The sequence below is a fragment of the Myotis daubentonii genome, chromosome 5 (genome assembly GCF_963259705.1).
Source record: "Myotis daubentonii chromosome 5, mMyoDau2.1, whole genome shotgun sequence".
In the NCBI taxonomy this organism is placed as follows: Eukaryota; Metazoa; Chordata; class Mammalia; order Chiroptera; family Vespertilionidae; genus Myotis; species Myotis daubentonii.
This window is the reverse complement of record NC_081844.1, coordinates 79,281,941-79,302,261: the sequence shown is the minus strand read 5'-3', so window position 1 is coordinate 79,302,261 and position 20,321 is coordinate 79,281,941. Positions and strand designations below refer to the sequence as shown.

Sequence of the window (20,321 nt, the reverse complement as noted above, 5' to 3'; positions counted from 1 at the left end):
AACATGTTGTCTCTGGCCCCACTTCTTGCCCACTCCCTGTGTGTGTGTGTTGGGGGGGGTGGGGGGTGGAGGGTAGGGGCAGGGGCAGAGGGGGATGTGGAGTGCCAGGTGAAAGGGAGCCAAAAATCTTTCTGGAGGAGCCTAGGTGTGAGTGGGAAGAGTGGCCACCAGAGGGCGCCCCATCCCAAACAACACCCATTGGGAGCAGGTTGGTGATACCTTTGGACTCCAGGAGAGCCTCCTAGCCCCAAGCCCCAAGGAAACCGCTATAGTAACACTAGCTGGATGTACTGAGTGAGCACTTGCTGAGTCCCAGGCACTGTGCTGATGACTTTGCCTGCATCAGTCCACTGAACCTTCACAGCAACCCTGATCCGGGTCACACATTCAGATGCCTTGCAGACACCCTGGAAGAGTAAAATACATGTGTGTTTTATGTATGCATATGTGTGGGGGGGGAGGGGGTCATGACATACAGTATGTCTTCAGAGATAAAAGTTTTTTACTTAACTGTGCTCTAAGAAAAGAGCAGATCAAATGGGGCAATGAACAGAACTGAAGGTGGTCCCAGCACTGGGGGTGATGAGGGGCCACAACAAACTAGAAGGCTATGCCCTCCAAAAACTGGCCAAGGACACTCAGCCTGGCCAATTATTACCCTGAGGAATACAAGCTCAGTTTTGCCAAATCTCCTCAATTTCTTGGGGGTAGGCAGAAGCCCACATTTGTTGGGTCCGTGGTAACTGGAGAAGATGCCCTGATATGTGACTCCAAACCTGGGCCCTCCTGGCATCACCACCCATTGCTCACACAAAAAATAAACAGAGGCATCAGAGGGATACCAGGGCATAGTGTGTGTTCAGGGAGCTTTACAGAGGTAAATTCTGCTTCTGACCTGCGAATCCAAAAGTGCCCATCAGACTGTGTGCTTGTCTTTGTGGTGGTGCACTGTTCTGGAGAGAATACCTATAGCTTTGCTCAGATACTCCCCCATGGCCCCCAAAGCCTGGTGAGGGCTGAATTCACTCAGGAGATATTTACTGAGCCCCTTGCCAGGTGCAGGGGATGAGACACATGCTTCCAACAGGGCTTCTTTTGAAGCCTGGACTCTGAACAGAGAGGTTGAGATGCTCTGTAGGAAGAGCAATTGAGTTATCCAGGGAACAAATTAGCAACATTTCTGGAATTTCCTTTCAGATCCCTCACTTGTCTTCATCAGAATGCTAATAAACACTTCTAAGATGCATTATTCAATTCCCCTATCTGCCTTCGACCAGAGGCAGCTGGCAAGCCCATCTTTAAATCCCAGGGCGTCTTTTCCCTATCACACCTAAGTCTCAAATTCACCCTGTAAGGAGATAAAGGGGGGGAAATCCCACTAAGTAATTAAAAATTATCCATTAGGCTTTAGATGGCATGTCTGGGAGGTGAAGGTAGTCCAGGAATGGATTCATGGCTGCTAGAAGGATGTGGGGGAGGGAAGGAACCTCTCTTTTGTCAAAAGCTTTTAGAGAGGCCTTGAAACTGAGGGCTGGCAGAGCTATCAGCCTGGAGTGGGTGGGTGGAGGGGGGGACAAGGGCTTAGTGATTTTCCAGGCACTGACAACCTTCCTCATGCCCCTTCCCCCGCCCCCCCCCCCCCCCCCCCGCCCCTTGGCTCCTGTTGACTTAGCCAGGCAGGGGAAGCAGTTCTTAGAAAAAAAAAAACAGAAGAGTGAGGACTGAAGTCTGAGAGTGGCTCAAGGGCGGACAAGAGGAGGAGAAAGGGCCCAACCCTCCCTGAAAAGTCCCCAGACACCCCCAAGTCCATCCCCTTACAACACTCGCATGCCTGCCTTTGTTTAGTCTGTAACTAATGTATACATGTAGGCCTGTCTCTGCTGCTCAGGGGAAGCTCCATGAGGGGTCCAGGCTGTTTTAGCCCCACTGTGCCCTGGCACAGAGGAAGGGTCCCGGTGAATCACTGCTGGACCCCATTTCCTCAGATTCCTTCAAATGGCACCATCAGGCTCCGAAATCTGGTGAGTCTTTGGGAAACACAAGCCACCCCTGCTGCAGCTCAGTGCAGGGTCAGCAGCAGCTTGCGCCTGTTTCCCTCTGGTCACAGCATGAAAGGAGGCCTGGCTCTGGCACCCTCTGCTATTACTGAGCTTCTTCAGACTCTGCCCCTGCCCCAAGCCAGACAACCATCGTGCAGACCCGCTGGGAGTGCTGAGGGACTCGGGAATGGCAGCTCTGCCCAGGTCTCCTGGTGACCAGTAGTTAAGCAGCAAGTTCTCCAGCAACTTGTCCCCTTCTGATGGCTCATACTAGGACTCCACAATCCTAGTGACACTTCATGCACAGAAAGACCCCATTAGTCCCTAGAGCTATTCCTAAAGGACAAGTGCTCATACACTTGGGAAAGCACAGCTGGCCTCCTCTGCCCATCATAGGGCATCTCCTTCTCTCCCAATAAGGCCCAGATGCTAGGGTCCAGCCCCAGCAGGTCCAGGGGTCCCCAAAGGTGTGGACGGAGTTGGCGAAGAAGGAATGACACAGAGACAGCGTTCAGTTGATCAGCAGCCTAGCCAGGATCTCTAGCCAAGTTCTGGTCAGGATCTCCAGCGAAGTTCTGGTTAGGATCTCCAGCCAGGTTCTGTGTCCATGTTCTCTTGCTAGGTTCTCCAGCCAGGTTCTCCAGGTTCTCCAGCCAGGTTTAGTCACCAGGTTCTAGTCAGGTTCTCTTGCCATGTTCTATCCAGGTTCTGTAGCCAGGTTCTGTCTCTAGGATCTTCAGCCAGGTTCTCTCGCTAGGTTCTGTCTCTAGGTTCTGTTGCCAGTTTCTGTCCAGGATCTTTTGCCATGTTCTGTCTCTAAGTTCTTTGTCTAGGTTCTGTGTCTAGGTTCTGTGTCCTGTTGTCTTATTACATCTGTATTTATACCAGTTGATTCCAATCCCATCAATCTCTATTCCAAAGGTTAGGGCGTTTCTTATCTCCATTCCAGGGAGTAAAGATCATGTAGCTTAAGCATGATTGTTCGTAGTTAAAGTGATTAATTACCCACCTGGCACTTAGTTAAGGGGTTTTATTCCCTCCCTAACTTCAGGGGAAAATCCCTACCTGGGGAAACAACCTTTCTCAGAGAGGTGACCTTGGTTAAAACACATAGTGCCAAGAAGGTGAGCAAACATATTAAGAACAGTATACCAGCCCTAACCAGTTTGGCTCAGTGGATAGAGCGTCGGCCTGCGGACTGAAGGGTCCCAGGTTCGATTCCGGTCAAGGGCATGTACCTTGGTTGCAGGCACATTCCCAGTAGGGGGCGTGCAGGAGGCAGCTGATCGATGCTTCTCTCTCATTGATGTTTCTAACTCTCTATCCGTCTCCTTTCCTCTCTGTAAAAATTCAATAAAATATATTTAAAAAAAAAAAAAAAGAAGAACAGTATGCCATATATGCCAGGTCCCTTGAAACAGCAAGGATGGACCGGCTCCCGGCACCCAGAAGACAAAAGTTTGGCCAACACAGTCTGAGCCATGTTCCCTAACGTGGGTACAACTCTGCGAGAGCTCTTCCAAGGGGCCATAGGCCTGGGAAGACCACAAGACACCTTCGTGTGTATTGCTCCCACCCCGCAGGAAGTGGGGGTGAGACACCTTGCCCTGCTCAGGAACACAGTGTCTGGTTAAAAATAAGTGGTCGCACCACCTGTCACTACTCAAAGTGCTCATTAAGGCTTATGTAAAGTATAGAGTCTCAGGCTCCCAGAGGCTGACAGGAATTAGGAGTTTTGATCCGCTGAGGCAAGGAGGCAACACCCCATTCTATGTTTATCCCATCTCTTCCCCTCAAGCCTTAAAAGGTGGTAGTGCCAGAGAGAAGGGACTCTAAGAGAGACACATAGGTATAAATCAACTCAGGCTTGTTAAACAGGCAGCAAAAGCCCTTCACCTGGGTCTGCAGACATGCAAGCCCCTGGGCCTGCGCTGGCTCTTCCTAGAGAAACCCACTGACCCGGCCCAGGATCTCTCCCTTCACTCCACCCCAGTCAAGCTGTAGGTGAACCGTGCCCTTTACCTCAGGGAAGGAATGACACAAACTCAGGGGAAAATAAAGGTCACCCAGGCTTGGGTTCCCAAAGGTCTGAGTCTTTAAAGGAGACGACTGAATAAAGAATCCTCAAGCTTGCCCTAACCAGTTTGGCTCAGTGGATAGAGCACTGGCCTGTGGACTGAGGGGTCCCAGGTTCGATTCTGGTCAAGGGCATGTACCTTGGTTGTGCCCACATCCCCAGTGGGAGGTGTGCAGGAGGCAGCTGATCAATGTTTCTGTCTCATTGATGTTTCTAACTCTCTATCCCTCTACCTTCCTCTCCATAAAAAATCAATAAAATATATTTTTTTAAAAAAGAATCCACAAGTTTGAGAGAAAGTATGTTAGAAGAGTGCAGGGCTCTCCTGCCTGTGAGGGATAAGTGCTCTGATGCCCACAGAAATGAGGACCACAGCTGCAAGGCCACCTCCTCGCCCAGCTGCCCTTCCACTGGCATCCAGGGGGACATGAGGCAGAGGAAGGGCTAAGTGCCCTTTCATTACAACACATTTAAAATATCTCTGAGAAAATGCCCAAGCCCCAGCCTGAGCCTGCCCTGCCCTGCACCGAGCTACCGGGAAGTGATCCCTGGGGCTGGGTTCCTGCTTTCCCCAGTCTGAGGAGTCATTGCAGTCAGCCACACTTCTGGATGCGTTACCATGGCAACTGAAGAGTCCATCATCCGCATTCCCCCTTACCACTACATCCATGTGCTAGACCAGAACAGCAATGTGTCCCGTGTGGAGGTTGGGCCAAAGACTTACATCCGGCAGGACAATGAGAGGGTCCTGTTTGCCCCCATGTGGATGGTGACTGTCCCCCCATGCCACTACTGCACAGTGGCCAATCCAGTGTCCCGGGATGCCCAGGCTAAAAAAAATAAAATAAAATAAAAAAATAAAATAAAATATCTCTGAGTGTCTGAGTCTGAAATAACTGGGTCAAATAGAGCTCATCACATGTTGACAAGGATCCAGCGACAGCTGTACTAGCTGACAAAGAGGCCCCCAAGTCCTGTGGTGCTACCCCCCCCCCCACACACACACACACAGGCCAGCGGCTCACCCACCCAGCAGTCTGCTGGGGAAACAGAAGGCAAAAGAAGGCAATTTACATCCAACTAAAAGTTCGGGGTTACTTTCAGGTGTCTCAGTGCAGATGTAGACACTCCCAGGGTAAACACTTGTAAAGCTGCCACCTCTGCCCACCCACCTCCAGACTATTTGTGTATTTATGGACTATTCGAGTTACATAAATACAACTCACTATTGGATTAGGGGGACTTTTGCTGCTTTCTATGAACACAGACCACTAGAGTGACGGGAATATCAGTATCTGTACCATGGATTCACCTGGGGAGGGGGGGAGGGGGATAGTGACCAGCCCCAACCTGAGCTGGGTGAGTCTCCCAGAGAGGAAGTAACTCTTGGACCATTTCAATGATAGAAAGGAGCCAGGGGGTTCCTGGTCAGCTCAATCAATCACAGGCTAGACGGCCCATCAAACAGAGCCTCTGGTGCCTTCCCAATCTGCAGGACTAGATGAGAAGCCCTGCCGAAGGGCACCGTTCTGAGAGCTAAGCTGCTTTTTCAGACACATCTTCATGGAAAGACGCTCACGGCATCATCGCTGCCTGTCACCGACAGCATGCGCACCACGTGTCGCCTGCACTTCAGCCAAGACCACGGGCGTGCGGGCCAGGGTGTCTTCTCATAACCTTTCCCCTCCGCGATGCACAGCCCTGTCTGCTGTGCTGGGCCGGGGCCAACACGTCCCCAAGCCCAGCTCCCAGGTGAGGGTTTCCATCGTGCCGAGACGCAGATCATTACTCCCGTGACGGCACAGATTTCCAGTTTCCCTCCCCAAGGGTAGAAATACCATTTCCGTGATTTCTAGGGACCCTCCCGTCTCCCCTCCCACTGCACGCACGTGGCGGGTAGGATGCAGCCCAAGGGGAAATGCAAGGGGTCTCTTCTGGAAAACGGAGCCACGGGCTGAGAAGAGCACAGGTGAGTGTGGAAACCAAGAGGCCTGCACTCCCCACAGGACCCAGGTGTGCAGCTACCCTCAGGCCCCAGGCCCTCCGGGCTGCGGCCACCCCCCCCCCCCCACACACACACACCCCACCCACCGCAAGGTCAGAGAGGAGGGGATTCGGAGGGGAGAATGGGATCTGGGCCCAGGTCTCCGAGGAAGGAGAAGAGGAGACGCAGCCCCATAAACGCGCTCACACGGGCCGACCTGGCGGCGAAGACCCCGAGGCAACCCAAGCACAAGCGGAGGGCCATGCGGTTGATGGCTCCATCTACAGGGACCCTGGGAGCCAGATGCAGGGCCTCCAGCAGAAAGAGGCCAGAACCGAGGCACAGGAGGCAGCGCTGTGCCAGGCGCCGCGGCCAAGGGAAGGGGAAGGGGAAGGGGAAGGCGCTTACCGCCAGGCTCTGGGCCTCCTCCGCGCAGAGCCTGGGTCTCGGTGACCTCAAGCCCGGGAGCCTGGGCCCGGGTGCAGCCGATGGAGAGCGAGGGAGCGAACACAGTGCCCGGCCGGTCCTGTGAAGGGCTTGCGCGCTTTCCGAGAAAGGAAAATGTGGGGAATTACTCCCTGGGGGGGGGGGGGGGGGGCCAGTGAGCCGCCCCAGGCCCAACCGTCCTGGCGCGCGGCTGCTGCTCTTCCCTCGTGACCACTAGGCCTGGCCACGGCCACGTGACTGGTGGGCGTGGCCACGCGCCTCGTGGGAGCCAATAGGATGTCGGCAAGTACAGCCGCTGCAGCTGCAGCCTCAGCAACAACGAAAGCCGCAGAGCACGTGCCAGGTGCAGCTGCGCGTGAGGCAGCCGGCGCGCCGCTGAGCGTGGAGAGGTGGCCAGAGGAGCGCGGCGCTGAGCGTGGAGAGGTGGCCAGAGGAGCGCCGCTGAGCGTGGAGAGGTGGCCAGAGGAGCGCCGCTGAGCGTGGAGAGGTGGCCAGAGGAGCACGGCGCTGAGCGTGGAGAGGTGGCCAGAGGAGCGCCGCTGAGCGTGGAGAGGTGGCCAGAGGAGCGCCGCTGAGCGTGGAGAGGTGGCCAGAGGAGCGCCGCTGAGCGTGGAGAGGTGGCCAGAGGAGCACGGCGCTGAGCGTGGAAAGGTGGCCAGAGGAGCGCCGCTGAGCTGAGCGTGGAGAGGTGGCCAGAGGAGCGCCGCGGGCAGAGACATCGGGCCTGTCCGGTCTGGTCCGTTCCCAGCTGAGCGCAGCCCCGGAGTGAGTCAGCGCCGTGGAACAGAAACCCGCCGAAGCCTGTGAACCACAGAATCCAAAGAAATAGTAAGTTGTTCTTTTAAGCCACTCCGTTTAGAAGCGCGATTACCGAAGCAAAAGATAACGCAAAGGGTGAAGGATGGCCCGGGAATGTTTCTCAGCATACTCAGCCTAACCAGAGGGGAGGAGTCTCCTCCTGGCACCCCAAGAGAAGGACTGACTCTGAGTGCCTCCATCAGCAATGCCCTGGGAATGCAGGTCTGCGGTGTTTGGGTTCCCCAGTGCCCAGGTCAGGTCTGCTCCACCTATTCTAGATTCTAGAAAGAAACCCTGTTTCTCTCCACCAGTAGAAACCTCCGAAACAGCTCTGGCCGTCTTGCACAAGGAAACACACTGGTGAACAAGCTGAATGAAGCCGGTGGACAGTACTGCAGGGTGCAAAGGACTGAAAGACACTGCACTCCTAGCGCGGAGGAGCTCGCAGGCTCGCTGGAGAGAAAGGAAGCAAGCCTGGGAACAGTGAAGTCGATTTGCAAGGTTTTTAATGAGTGGTAGACAATAAAAAGGAGATGGTATACGCGAAATAAACCAGTCAGAGAAAAATAAATATCACATGATCTCACTCATATGTGGAAGCTAATAAACAAAATAAACTTATGAACAAAATAGATCCAGACACTGTTGAATGTCAGAGGAAAGGTGGGGTGAAAGGGGGGAGGGAGAATAACTGGGGGAATTATATGCATATGGGCATAGCCTGTGGACATGGACAATAGTGTGGTGAAGGTTTGGGAGGGGCAGGTGCGGGGTGGAAGGGGTCAATGGAGAAAAAAAGACAAAGGGGGCATCTGTAATACTTTCAACAATAAAGGTAAATTTTTTTTAAAAAAAAGTCACAAAGCAGTCAGTGAATCATTGCCCAATGGGTGATAACACTCCCTTAGATTTCCAAACTGACGGCTATCCAGCTATCAGAGCACTTTCACATCCCTTAATTAAAGCAACAACCCAATGAGGTGGGCAGGGCAGGACTAATTACCTCCTTAGCATAGAAAGAGCTCAGGTAGTGCAGGGGTCCCATTGAGTGGGACCTCCACAAAGTTCAACACCTGGGGCCCTGAGCCCCATGAACTGGACTAGGTGCAGAGTGGGTGCCACTGAACGCAGCTGAATGGGAGGGATGTCCTCGGGCTGTACAAGAGAAGAAGCATGGTCCCAAAAGGCAGCCTGGGGCAGAAGGAATGGTGCTTGCAGGGTGTTTCTCTGCAGTCCTCACACCCCATGCCTCAGAGTCCCCCTGAGACACCTGTTAATGATGTAGCTCTATAGGTCGGGAGTGAGGCCTTGGAATCTGTATTTTATGGTGCTCCCCAATGACTCTGATGGTCGACCACATTTGAAAACTATTGCCACAGAAGTCACCTTGCCAGATGGCATGTTTTTCAAGCCATCTGCCTAGTAGGTGGGGGAATTGGGACTGGGGACTCATGGTCCGGTGCTCTAGCTAGCTTTCTGGTCTTCACCAGGGAGGTGGGACTGATTCTGTTTTGGAAGGATGTGTAAGATTTGGACACGTAGGAAAGACGGGGGATAAAGCATTGGAGATACCAAGGAAAAAGTGGGGGTGAATAGTTCAATCCCACTCTATCCTATGCTGCATATCCGTTATTAAACAGCATTATGATGAAGCAAAAACTCAGTGAACAGGAAACACTAACAAGGGTTTGAGTAATCTCATTCTCCAGGGATGGCCTAGTTTGGATTTTGTCTCCTGTTTCCTGGAGGTGAGGAAACATCACTCTTACACTGGGACATGGGCAGGGGCCCCACCCCTGTCTGTCCTGGGATCTCAGGGCTCACCTGGAGTCAGAGAGCAGAGCCCTGAGGCAGACAACCTGTCCCAATGAGGTCAGCAAGCTTCCTGGGTGTCCTGGCTTTAGACCACGATGGGGAGAGGCACCCCTCCCCCGATTCAAACAGGTTCTGCCCATAGAGATGGCAGGGAGAAAAGCTCGAAGCTGGCAGAGAGGGGAAAGACACACGGCTGCCTCCTCATATTTGAGATCCACCTGTTTGTTTGTTTGTTTAATCACCCTTTTCTACTCTTTGTGACAGAATCAGAGCCACTTCCTATCTGTATCAGAGGAAATGTGCTGCGTAAGTGTGCTCATAATTAGACCCAGGAAATTCACTCTTTAATAATCAGCCTGTTTCTCCCTCCAGCTCACTAAGCCTCCCCCTCCTCCCTCCCGTTCTATTTTCATCCTATCCCCTCCCAGGTGAGGACTCCTTAAAGGGGCCAGCTGATTTGTTCTTTCCCTTCCTTCCCAAATGGCCCTTCCTGCCCAGCGTGGGCTTTTCCTCCCCATGACTCAGAGCGTGGCTCAGAGCAAGGCTCTAAGGCAGTGGTTCTCAACCTTCCTAATGCCGCGACCCTTTAATACAGTTCCTCATGTTGTGGTGACCCCCAATTTCATTGTTACACGTTGAACATAATTAAAGCATAGTGATTAATCACAAAAACAATATGTAATTATATATGTGTTTTCCGATGGTCTTAGGAGACCCCTGTGAAAGGATGGTTCGACCCCCAAAGGGCTCGCGACCCACAGGTAGAGAACCGCTGCAGAGGAGCAGATTAGGAGGAAGGGCGCTATTTCGGGAGCTTGGAGAGTGGAAACACCCAGACTCTGGCTCAGCAGATCCCAGCTCAGATCCGAGGAGAGACCATCTCCACAAAGCCAAAAATGATGAGTGTTCCTTCCACCCTGGCTGTCCTCTCAAGAGGGTGCAGAGAGGATTGAAAGTGTCCTAACGATGCTGTCAGGTCATCGTGAGCAGGCCTATGGCTCCAGCACCTACCTGTCAGGCCAGCAGAGCAGGACGGGGCTCCAGGGTCTGAAGGAAGCAGGAAGGAAGAAGCACTTAAGGACCGAGGACCCCAGAGAGTGGAGAGAAATAAAAAAGCAGATTACTTTTGCTATTCTTATACTTTTTTAATTATTAGTATTCCCATTATAAAAGTAAACCATGATCACCGGAGAAATTTTCAAAACTCTGGCACTCAGAAAGAAAATGAAAATCTCCCTTATTATTTGCTTGTGGTTTTCTTTGCGTATTTGTATCAATCTTAATCTACAAAGTCAAGTGGGTACGAAATGCAACATTCGTTTTCCCTTAGTGGGCCTCTGTGAGGAGCCCTGCACTTACCCCACTTCACCCCCCCACCCCAACCCCTACCCCACCCCCCCAGCTATTCCACTGAAATGATTGAAGTCTCAGCTCTGGGTCCCCACAACTCGTCTCCTGGCACTGCTGCCTGGGGGCTGCAGGTGGGTGGTGGACATCCCTCTGTGCAGGCGTCCACCAAGCCTACAGGTCAGTCCTGCAAGTCCCTGCCACGTGGACCCTCATTTCCCATCCGAAAGATGCCTCCTTGCCATTTTCATGCCCTTCTGGAAGCACTGGCCCAGGAGTCCATCCTCTGTCCCAAAATACTTTGGAGCCGGAGGAAGCCAGCTGTGCCCCTGGGCACTTCCAAGCACACTCAGCTGAGCTTGTAGGAACTATTCCACCACCTTCCCCGGTGGGGCTGGGGAAGCCACCCATACTCTGAGGGCTCCTGCCTCCCTATGGCTCTATCCAAGAAAGGTATTTATTATCTCCCTCTGCACCCTCATCCCCAAAACTATCCGGTTTCTGTCATCCTTCCCCAGGCAGAGAGAGCCCCTCTCAGCGACCCGCCAAATCTAAGGTCACCTTGTCTCCCACCAACATTCCTCTCCTCTCCTACCCCACACTGCCCTGAGATCAGGGAGGTTCTGCCCACAGAGATGGCAGGGAGAAAAGCTCGAAGCTGGCAGAGAGGGGAAAGACACACGGCTGCCTCCTCATATTTGAGATCCACCTGTGGCGTCAGAGGTGGGAAATGTGCCCCTCCCCAGGGCTGCCACATCAGATGGGGCAGTGTGTGCACTGCACAAATGTGCCCTGCTGAGGGGCGAGGGTGCAACAGGAGAAAGCCACCTTTTCATAATGCACCCCAAAGTGCCATGTATGCTAGCCCCAGCCAACCTAACTCATATCTGTTCCAAGCCTTATACCCAGGCCTAGACTTTTAAAACTAAACAAAAAAAACCCACAAAACAAAACAAACAAAAAAACCTACAATCATTTGACTCCTTTGTTAAGTTGTGGTTCCTTCCCGAAGGCGGTTAATGTTGGGTAGTCTGACTGTCACCTGCCTGCAGGGAAGGGTCACAGGTGTTAGGAAATGCAGGGGGTCATCTTGGTCAACACTGGGTTACTCACACCCATGCACATGCATGCACGTGCACACATACACATACATGGACACTCCCAGCTCCAAATCTTTGGAGGTGGGGCCAGACCTGAATTTACAAAGCTCCCTGCGTGATTTGGAAGGAGTTGGAAGAGGAGGATGAGGGGGATTGAGACCGTGTTCCTGGAGAAGCTGTCCCATAGCCTGCAGCAGCCTTTGGAGAGCGGCGCCAACGCTGCCCTTCTTGCCTGAGTCGGGGATCCAGGTCCAGGCCGTGCTAGATGGTGGGCTGTAAATCTCCGCATGCCCTTTACTCCTCCAGGCATCTGTTTTCCCTATTTGGTTCCAGTTGAGATGTTGAGAAAATCCACTCAGTGCCATTTCTGGGAGAGTGTCATCTTAAAGGCCTTCTCAAGGAGGGGTCTGAAGATTCTGAATCACCCACCCACTTCTCCAGTCCACAGAGAGCCCACAGGCAGCGTCCATGGGGAGGGGTGGGTGATGCTCCTTCCCCAGCAGTTCTGGAGTGCAGGACACGTGTGTCTCCCCAGAGGAAACTTCCAGGGTGGAGATACCCTAATCTCAGACCTGGGAGCCGAGCCCCGGGTGGTGGGGGGGAGTGGGCGGGGAGGAATAGGTGGGGATTTCTATTGCCTCAGCACAAAATGGCAATGCTAACGTAGTTTCCAATTTAGATTTTAAAATACCACTGAAAGGACAGCTTCAGTTCTCTCACTGAAAACTTTTTTTTTAAATCATCACATTTCTTCAAGAATCAGACCCTGGGCATATGTGTCCCTGCCCCCCTGTCAAGAAGTGACTGAGCAAAAGGGATGTTCACTCCAGAATTTTTCATGACCAATGTGCTGCTTCTTTGGCTAAGGGTCCCTCCTCTGCCCCTCCTCCACATGTAGCGTCCCCTCTGCCCCAGGACTCGGGACAGCGCATCATGACATCCACCTCCACCCCCAAGGATGATGCTGCCTAAAGGACCAGGAAAGACAGGAGAGCTGTCCCCTAGACACTAGCCATGGGGAGGTTTGGAGCATGGGTGACTGGCAGTAGGGTGGGACTTATCCAAAATTAAGATTATTGGGATCCCTAAGAGTTTTATGGGAGAGAAACCAAGGTGGGTTTTTTTTTTTTTTTTGGTTGGTTGGTTTTGTTGTGTTTAAACTTGGGAAGAAAAAATAATACTATTTTATGGATTAGGAATAATCTTTTATGCTCCCAATTTTTGTAAACATGGAAATCCATTCCTATATTATAAGTATAGGTGGTGGTGGTAGGACGGGGGGGTGTATTGTCAGAAGGATGACCCTCTGATTCGACCGTCCTGTTGATATAGAAAGTGACTTCAAGATTTGTGCCCATGAAAACAGGGTCTGCAGGAGGCCCAGACCAGCTGCCAGGGGCCCCATCAAGAAAGTAGAGAATTCTCTAGAGGACCTGGTTTGCAGGCTTGACCTAGTCATTGAGGTGGAGTAGGTAGGAAGGGGGTGCCTGTCCATGCAGGCCCAGGACTAATCCCCTGAGATTCTGGGAAGTCAGGCCTCTAACTGCCCATCCAGGAGCCCAGCTCAGAGCAGAGTATGGAGGCAGAGCTCAAGCCAGCACCTGCTGCAGCTCCCCATCCTGGGCCAGCTCTCCACAGGCTGTCCAGAGCTCACTCCAGAGGCAGCCAGGAGAATGGTGTACTGATGACAGGAGTGGTGACACCCCTTTCAGTAGGTTCCCAATCCCAGAGCTTCTTGCAGATCTTCCCAGCTGGTGCTGCCCCTGGCCATGGGTGGGGTGACAGGTAGTCTGGACCATCATCTAGTCCTCTCTTCTGAGACTCCCAGCCCCAGCCCCAGGCAGCCCTATGAACCACATAACTGACGCTCTCCATTCCTACCCTCTGATCCTGTAAGTCACTGCAGGCCCAGGGGGTCAGGGGAAAGAGACGGAGGCATTGTTTTTAGGAGGGAAGCCCTATTGTGAGCGCTCTCCTCATTGGACCGCCTCTTCTTCACACCCATCCTTTCTCCAGTTATCCCACTCCAAAAAACAGACTCCAACGCCCACAAGAGCTCTGGCTGACCATTCTCCGAGCCTACTACTGTCCATTACCACTTGAAAAATCCCTTCATTTCACAGTCTGGGCTTGGCCTGCTGGCTGTTGAGTTCTAACATGGTGATTCTAAAATGCAACCTTAACTTGCCAACCACTACGGGTGCCAAAGCCATGTGTAAAAACAAAGTCAGCCCTGGCCAGTATGGCTCAGTTGTATGGGCGTCATTCCATGCACTGAAAGGTTGCCAGTTCAACACCCAGGGCACATTCTCAGTTTGTGGGCTCAATCCCTGATTTGGGGCATTCAAGAGGCAGCCGATAAATATTTAATTCTAACATCAACGTTTCTCTCTCTCTCTCTCTCTCTCTCTCTCTCTCTCTCTCTCTCCCTCCCCCCCCTCCTCTCTCTCAAAAAATCAGTTTAAAAAAAATTTTAAAAAGAACAAAAGCAAGAAAAAACATTGCCGGGGTAATGGTTTGAAAGAAAGGCCTGGAAGCCAGGACATCCTCAGCATTCACAGAAGAAGTGGGAGCCATTCCACAACAGTCTAATATGCAACCTCCTGCAACACACAGGGGAAACCAGCCAGCAGCAACAAACTCCAGCATTCAGACAGCAACATTTCACCCTTGATCTTCACCCCAGCCTCTTGGTGACGCTGAGTGGTTTAATAATAAATCCCCTAGTGTGCAAAAGAAACAGAAATAGCTTCGCCAGGCGCCGCAGACCAGCGCAGCAGTTTATGAAATCGTGGGACTCTAATGCTCCCAGTCTCCCAAGTTTCCATTAAACAGATGCCAAATGGCCCTACGGTGGCAGGAAAGGCACCCTTGCCTTGCCTCTCCCCGTCTCTCCCCGGATAGGCTGGCGGGGAAAGGAGGGTGTGTCACTCAGTGACCATGTAATGGAAAAGAGGTTGCCCTGGGGTCCCAGCCCCGTGACCTCTGCTTGTCAACGCCAACCTCTGAGCCCCTTTATAATCTTTTTCGAGACTTAAATGTGTGGGTACACAAAGCTCCCTTAATGGAAGGAAGGTCGCTCTGGCTTGTGTAAAAAGCTGTGTAAACTTCATCTCTGCATTTACTTAGCTCTAAGCCTTGTTTAATTTCCTGCCCGGGGATATTCGGAGAATATGACTACCCTCTAGGGCCTCTGAAATCTTTCAGAAAAAAAAGAACAGTGCCCTCCCCGCTTTGGAACCAAAAGACCCCCCACAGAAAGGCAAGATACCTCCTCCAACTTGACCAAAAGGGGAGGCAGTTTAACCAAGTGCCCTCTGCTGAGTTTCCCATTATTAAGAGGAGGGACAAGCGCGGCTACAGAACCCGAGGCTCTCTTGCACCATGGCCTGGCTGTGTGACCTTGGCAAGTGCCACCACTTCTCAAGGTTCCAGCTTCCTCGTGGGGAAAATGAGGCAGATAACAGTGCCCATCTCACAGGTTGCTGTGAGGAAAAGATCGCGCAGAGGCCCAAGCTAACGCTCAGCCTGTGGGAAGAGGTCCACGAATGGCAGCTGCTGGAACAGCTCTGCCATTGGAGGCAGCCATGGCAGCGGCTGAGTGCATGGGCTCTGGAGCCTGGCTGTCTAGGTTCAAGTCCCAGCTCCACCCATGCACAGGCTGCAAGACCTCGCATGTGTTACTTCTGCAAAATTCAATATGATGATGAAAAGCAGCAGCTTTGGGGGAAATGAGCAGTGCAGGTGACTCCAGGTTCACAGATTTCCCCTCCTAAACCCCAACACGAGCAATGGAGTTGCAGGAACCCCTCTCACCATCCACACCAAATCCTTCACAGGCTCCCCCTGCTCCATACCCATTTCCTGAATGCTCACAGCAAGTTTCCAGAACAAGACCAGAAATCACCTACCACAAACCCCCATTTTATAGCCCGAGATTCCACTGAGGACCTCCCTACTGAGCTGCCCAGGCTTCCTGCCACCACCTAGTGTCATACGTGACCTCATAGGTGGCCTGCAGAGGAAGTGGAGACAGAGGAAGTGTTACTCCCCATGCAGATACAAGGAGGAAATTCGAGGCCAGACTCCAACCAAGCCCTGCCGTTAAGCCTTACCAGGATCCAGGGAGTTACTGACAGCCCAGCTTCCACCTGGATAAACTCCCCTCCATCCAACCCCCAGGCTGACCCTCCCAGTGGCTGACAGTGTTGGTCAGGAGGCCTGTTTTGGTTTCACATCATATTGCCTGGGGTCCTCCTGGCTAAGCAAAATGCTGTCCAAAATAGGTCAGGCCTTCAGAGAAAGGCACACGTCCGAGTGGCCCACTTCCATGACTGCTGCGTCGCCGCTCCGTGGCGGCTGTCCTGTCCTCTTGGAGTCAGCGCTCCCATCTGGAAAAGGGAGGGTTGACCTAAGCAGCAGCCAGGCACAGGGACTCAGGGTCTGATGCCCCTGGAACATACTGGCTCCCCACAACCAAGGAGTGCAGAGGGGCAGTGCTGAGTCCTGCCAGGTCCTGCAGCCCACGCCATCCACACACACAGCCCCCTCCCAGTCTAGGGAGGCCCTCAGACGCCCGTCCATGGGATTAAGAGGAAAACACTGCAGAGAGCCTCTGGAGCACATCTGCACCTCACTCAGCCAGCAGTCAGACACTCTGCAGGGGTAGGACTTGGAACACAATTTCAATGTCAGACAAAGAGCTCACAGAGGTGTTTGTCCTGGGCTGAGCTGAGATTTGTGGGAATGAGCTGTGGTCAAAACTGGCCTTGCACAGCTTAGTTGTTCACGTCACCCAGGTGGCTAAGTGTAAGGTGCAGAGAGGGAGAGGGGGATAGCTAACTCTTCTTCAGCCAGTGCTCACCAAGCACTCCCCATGCACTGCACCTCCTGACAGGGGAAGGAAGATAGCTGTGAATTTGGCTGACCTTGTAGGGCTCTGACAAGTGACCAGGCAACAAACTGGGACTAGGCTGGGGTGAGGTGCCTAGGGTGCCACGTGGAAGGAGGCACACTCACTCTTGACTGCACCTGCAGGACCTTTTCCAGTTTAATGCCCTGGGCTTCTCACCTGCCTCTCCTTAATTCTGCCCCTGTGAGACAGTGACAGTCCAGGGTGGTCTTTCTTTCTTTCTTCCTTTCTTTCTTGAATTAGAGAGAAAGAGGAAAGGAGGGAGGAACCATGAGAGGGAAGGAAGAAAAGGAGGAATGAAGGGAGGGAGGGAAGGAAAGAGGGAGGAAGGAAAAAACACTGATCTGTTTTTCCGTTTATTTATGCTTTCACTGGTTGATTCTTTTAAAAATATATATATTTTATTTATTTTTTACAGAGCGGAAGGGAGAAGGATAGAGAGTTAGAAACATCAATGAGAGAGAAATATTGATCAGCTGCCTCCTGCACACCCCAACCAAGGTACATGCCCTTCACTGGAATCGAACCTGGGACCCTTCAGTCTGCAGGCTGACGTTCTATCCACTGAGCCAAACAAGGTAGGGCTCACTGATTGATTCTTGTATGTGCCCTGACCAGGAATCAAACCCACAAAACTTGGCGAGAAGCTATGCTATAACCAACTGAGCTACCCAGCCAGGGCCTGTTGGTGTTTCTTGAGAAGTGCAGGGGTGGTGGTGGCCAGGGCACTGGTTCCCATTCTAGTCTGGGAGGATTGGAAGGTTTCTCAGAGGAAGTGAGGAATTTAGCTTCCTGGAAAAAGAGACTGCCCTCCTTGCTTCCTCCCTCAGTCCTGCTGACTGCTCACCTCTGTCCTGGCCACCAAGCCTAAGCCAGGGCTGCTGAGAGCAGGTGGGCCATTGCCAGCATCACGCCTTCTCTTGTCCCTTTTTCGGAACTGGCCAGCCCAGGGAGCTGAGTGAATGAAATCCTGGTGTGAGGAGCACATGTACCCTCAAGACACAGCAGAGAGTTGCCTGGGCCCACCAAAGCTGTCCCATCTTGCCTGGGAGTGTCCCTGGCTTCCGCTGGAGGCTGTGTGCCCTGCCCGAGAGAACCAGCAGCCAGAGGGGCTCTGCAAACCAGGCTTGGCTGGCAGGGAGAATGGCAAGGAGGATAAGGAAAGCAGGTGCCCATGCCTGGCTGAACCTTGTCTCCCATTCAGCTTGCTGTCCACAACTGTCTGCTTTGTGTGCCTCTGTTGATAGATCTGTACCCGTTTCTTTGTCTGTCAGTCTTTCAGTGACCCGGTGTGTCCCTCAGTGAGTGATGTGAGGTTGGGCAGGAGCAGTCACAGCCCTGTCCCATCTCACCCTCATTGGTTCTCAGCGTCTCCCAGGGGACAGCCTCTGTCAGCCCCGCCTCCACCCAACCTGAGCTTGCTCAGAGCCGCCTCAGCGCTCAGTCCGCTCAAGACCAGAGCGCAGCAGCACACGCAAGTGGGACAGGTTCACCGCACACCCGGCGTCCGGACAGGGACCGGAGGCTGCAAGGGCGGGAGGCGGCAGCGCCGGACAGCTCCCAGCTTCGCCCTCGGTGCATCCCGACGGCACCCAGCAGGGACCCGCGCTGCAGCCGCTGCAGCCCACAGGTGCCCCGGAGTGCGAGCGCGGAGCTCACCGGAGCTGGGGGTTCGAGCCCTGAGGGTGATTTGGCACCGCGAGTGGTGACGGCGAGACACAGGGAAAGCCCAAGGGGCGCGGGCACGGAGCCGTCCAGCTGACACCCCGGGGGTCCTCCACCTCACCGGGAGGAAAGCTGAGCTCGGAGGCACCGGAGTGGCCGCGGCCCGGGCGCCCCGACTCCCGGTCAGTCGCGCGCAGCGGGGCGGGGCGGGGGGCAGGACGCGCCATGGAGGCGCGGGGCAGCGCCAGTCCTCGCGAGGCGCAGTGAGCGAGCTGGCCAGGGACCCGCGGGCCATGTACGGGGACGTGTTTAACGCCACCGGCGGCCTCGAGGCGGAGGTGGGTGGCGCGCTGGCTTTGGCGGCCACGGTCAAGGCGGAGGGCGCTCTGCCGCTGGAGCTGGCCACCGCGCGCGGCGTGCGGGACGGCGCGGCCGCGAAGCCCGACCTGCCCACCTACCTGCTCCTCTTCTTCCTGCTGCTGCTCTCCGTGGCGCTTGTCGTCCTCTTCATCGGCTGCCAGCTGCGCCACTCGGCCTTCCCCGCGCTGCCCCACGACCGCTCGCTGCGCGACGCCCGCGCGCCCTGGAAGACTCGGCCGGTGTAAGGGCTCAGCAAGCCGGGCCGGCGGCCTCCAGGTTCGCGTCTCGCTACCAGCAGTCGGTGTGAGCCGAGCAGGGCGGGCCTGACCTCAGGGGTTCGATGGACCTGACCTTTGCGGGTCGCCAGACCCAAGACCCTTCCCGACCTCGAGCGGCAACCCGGGCGTAAAGGAAGTCGGGCTGCCTAGGTTGCCGCCCTAGTAGCCCTGGGGTACCGAGGTTCTGACCCCCTGGCAGAGCCTTTCTTCCCAGGGACAGCGGGTCCAGCTGGGACATTCCTGAGAGAAGGCTTACCGCCGGCTGACTTCCTCACTTTGCGCACGGAAGGGGCAGGCACAGAGCGCAGGCCACTAGGACCTGAGCGTGAACTCAGCCTGACTTTGTGAAATGATGGCTCTCGGGGACCGCGTGCCCCAGGATCCGCGGAGTTTCCCTGGGTCCCGCCTAGGGGTCGGAGGACCCAGCTTTTCCTGCGGGCACGGATGGAGGGGAAGCCGGTGTAGAGACACAGGGTCCCGCCGGCAGCAATCTGTAGTGGGAATCCACGTCCCACATCTCCAGGGGCCGCATTTCTACAATAAAACCTCACCGAATTAGACCCAGTGCTGAGAACGCTCTGGTCTGTCTTTGCGCCACTTTGGAAAGCGGGATGGGGGCTGGGCACTCTTATGAGAATCCTGAGAGCCAAGCGCTGCCGCCTCCTGCCTTGCTGTGGTGTGGCCCAGGTCAGTTTCAATGCAGCTTTCCCTCTGGGTCGGTCAGTTACTTGCTCTGGGAAGTGTTTTTAGAACAGGACTCAAAGAGGAATTGCTGCCTCTTCTGCTGGGGAAAAAAACAATTGCCCTGAAAGGGGGCTCCTTGGCAACTTTTCCTTCCCTGTCCTCTCCTTTCCTCCCTGGGCCTGAACCCTTCTAAGAGCTATTTCTGGATCAGAATCAGGTGGTGAAGTAAGGGCCTAAGGGTCAGGTGATGGGGACAGCGAGGCAGGATTTCTTCCCAAATGAGGCAGGAGGCCAGCTCTAGGGAGCACAGCAGAAAGCAACGGATGAGTAAACCCCGCCAGGAGACAATCTCAAAGAGCCTGAGAGGGAAAAGTTGTGATAACCTTGACTTTTCAAAGTGAGCCTAATTCTAGGGAGTTTATGGGCATTTGAAATCGTTTCAGGAGTCTCCTGGCTCTGGGGCACTAGAGCTGAATGTTTGACTGAAAAATGATTTGGTAGATTATCTAATCCAGTGTCCTAAACCATCTGGGGTCACTTGTGTGTTGAGAACCTGAAGAATGCTGAGGACACTTGACTCTGGCAGAATGCACACAGGCACACAATTCTACACACCTTTGTACAACCCTTTGGAAAGGGTTGCCAGAAACCTATCTAAGGACCCAGGCTAAGTCTGGGAAATGTGTGCTAGGGCTGGAGTCTCAGGCCAGAGCTCCTTCCCACTTCCCACTTGTGTCTAAGAGTCCTTCCTGTCAACAGATATGAGCAGAAGACGTTTCACCTTGGGCTTAATTATTTGTTTTGGAGAGCTAACA

At 53.8% G+C, this 20,321-nt stretch overlaps 1 protein-coding gene across 1 annotated transcript; it reads left to right on the top strand.

Moving 5' to 3' along the window:
* Positions 1-17,962: 17,962 nt before the first annotated feature.
* Positions 17,963-19,386, top strand: SMIM32 (small integral membrane protein 32). Its single transcript, XM_059695339.1, has one exon. It carries the CDS (start codon positions 18,478-18,480, stop codon positions 18,787-18,789), a length of 312 nt encoding a protein of 103 aa, XP_059551322.1. The 5' UTR covers positions 17,963-18,477; the 3' UTR covers positions 18,790-19,386.
* Positions 19,387-20,321: the final 935 nt, after the last annotated feature.

Excerpts from the sequence above, each read along its gene's own strand:
- SMIM32 (XM_059695339.1), top strand. The coding sequence starts at position 18,478 with ATGTACGGGGACGTGTTTAACGCCACCGGCGGCCTCGAGGCGGAGGTG.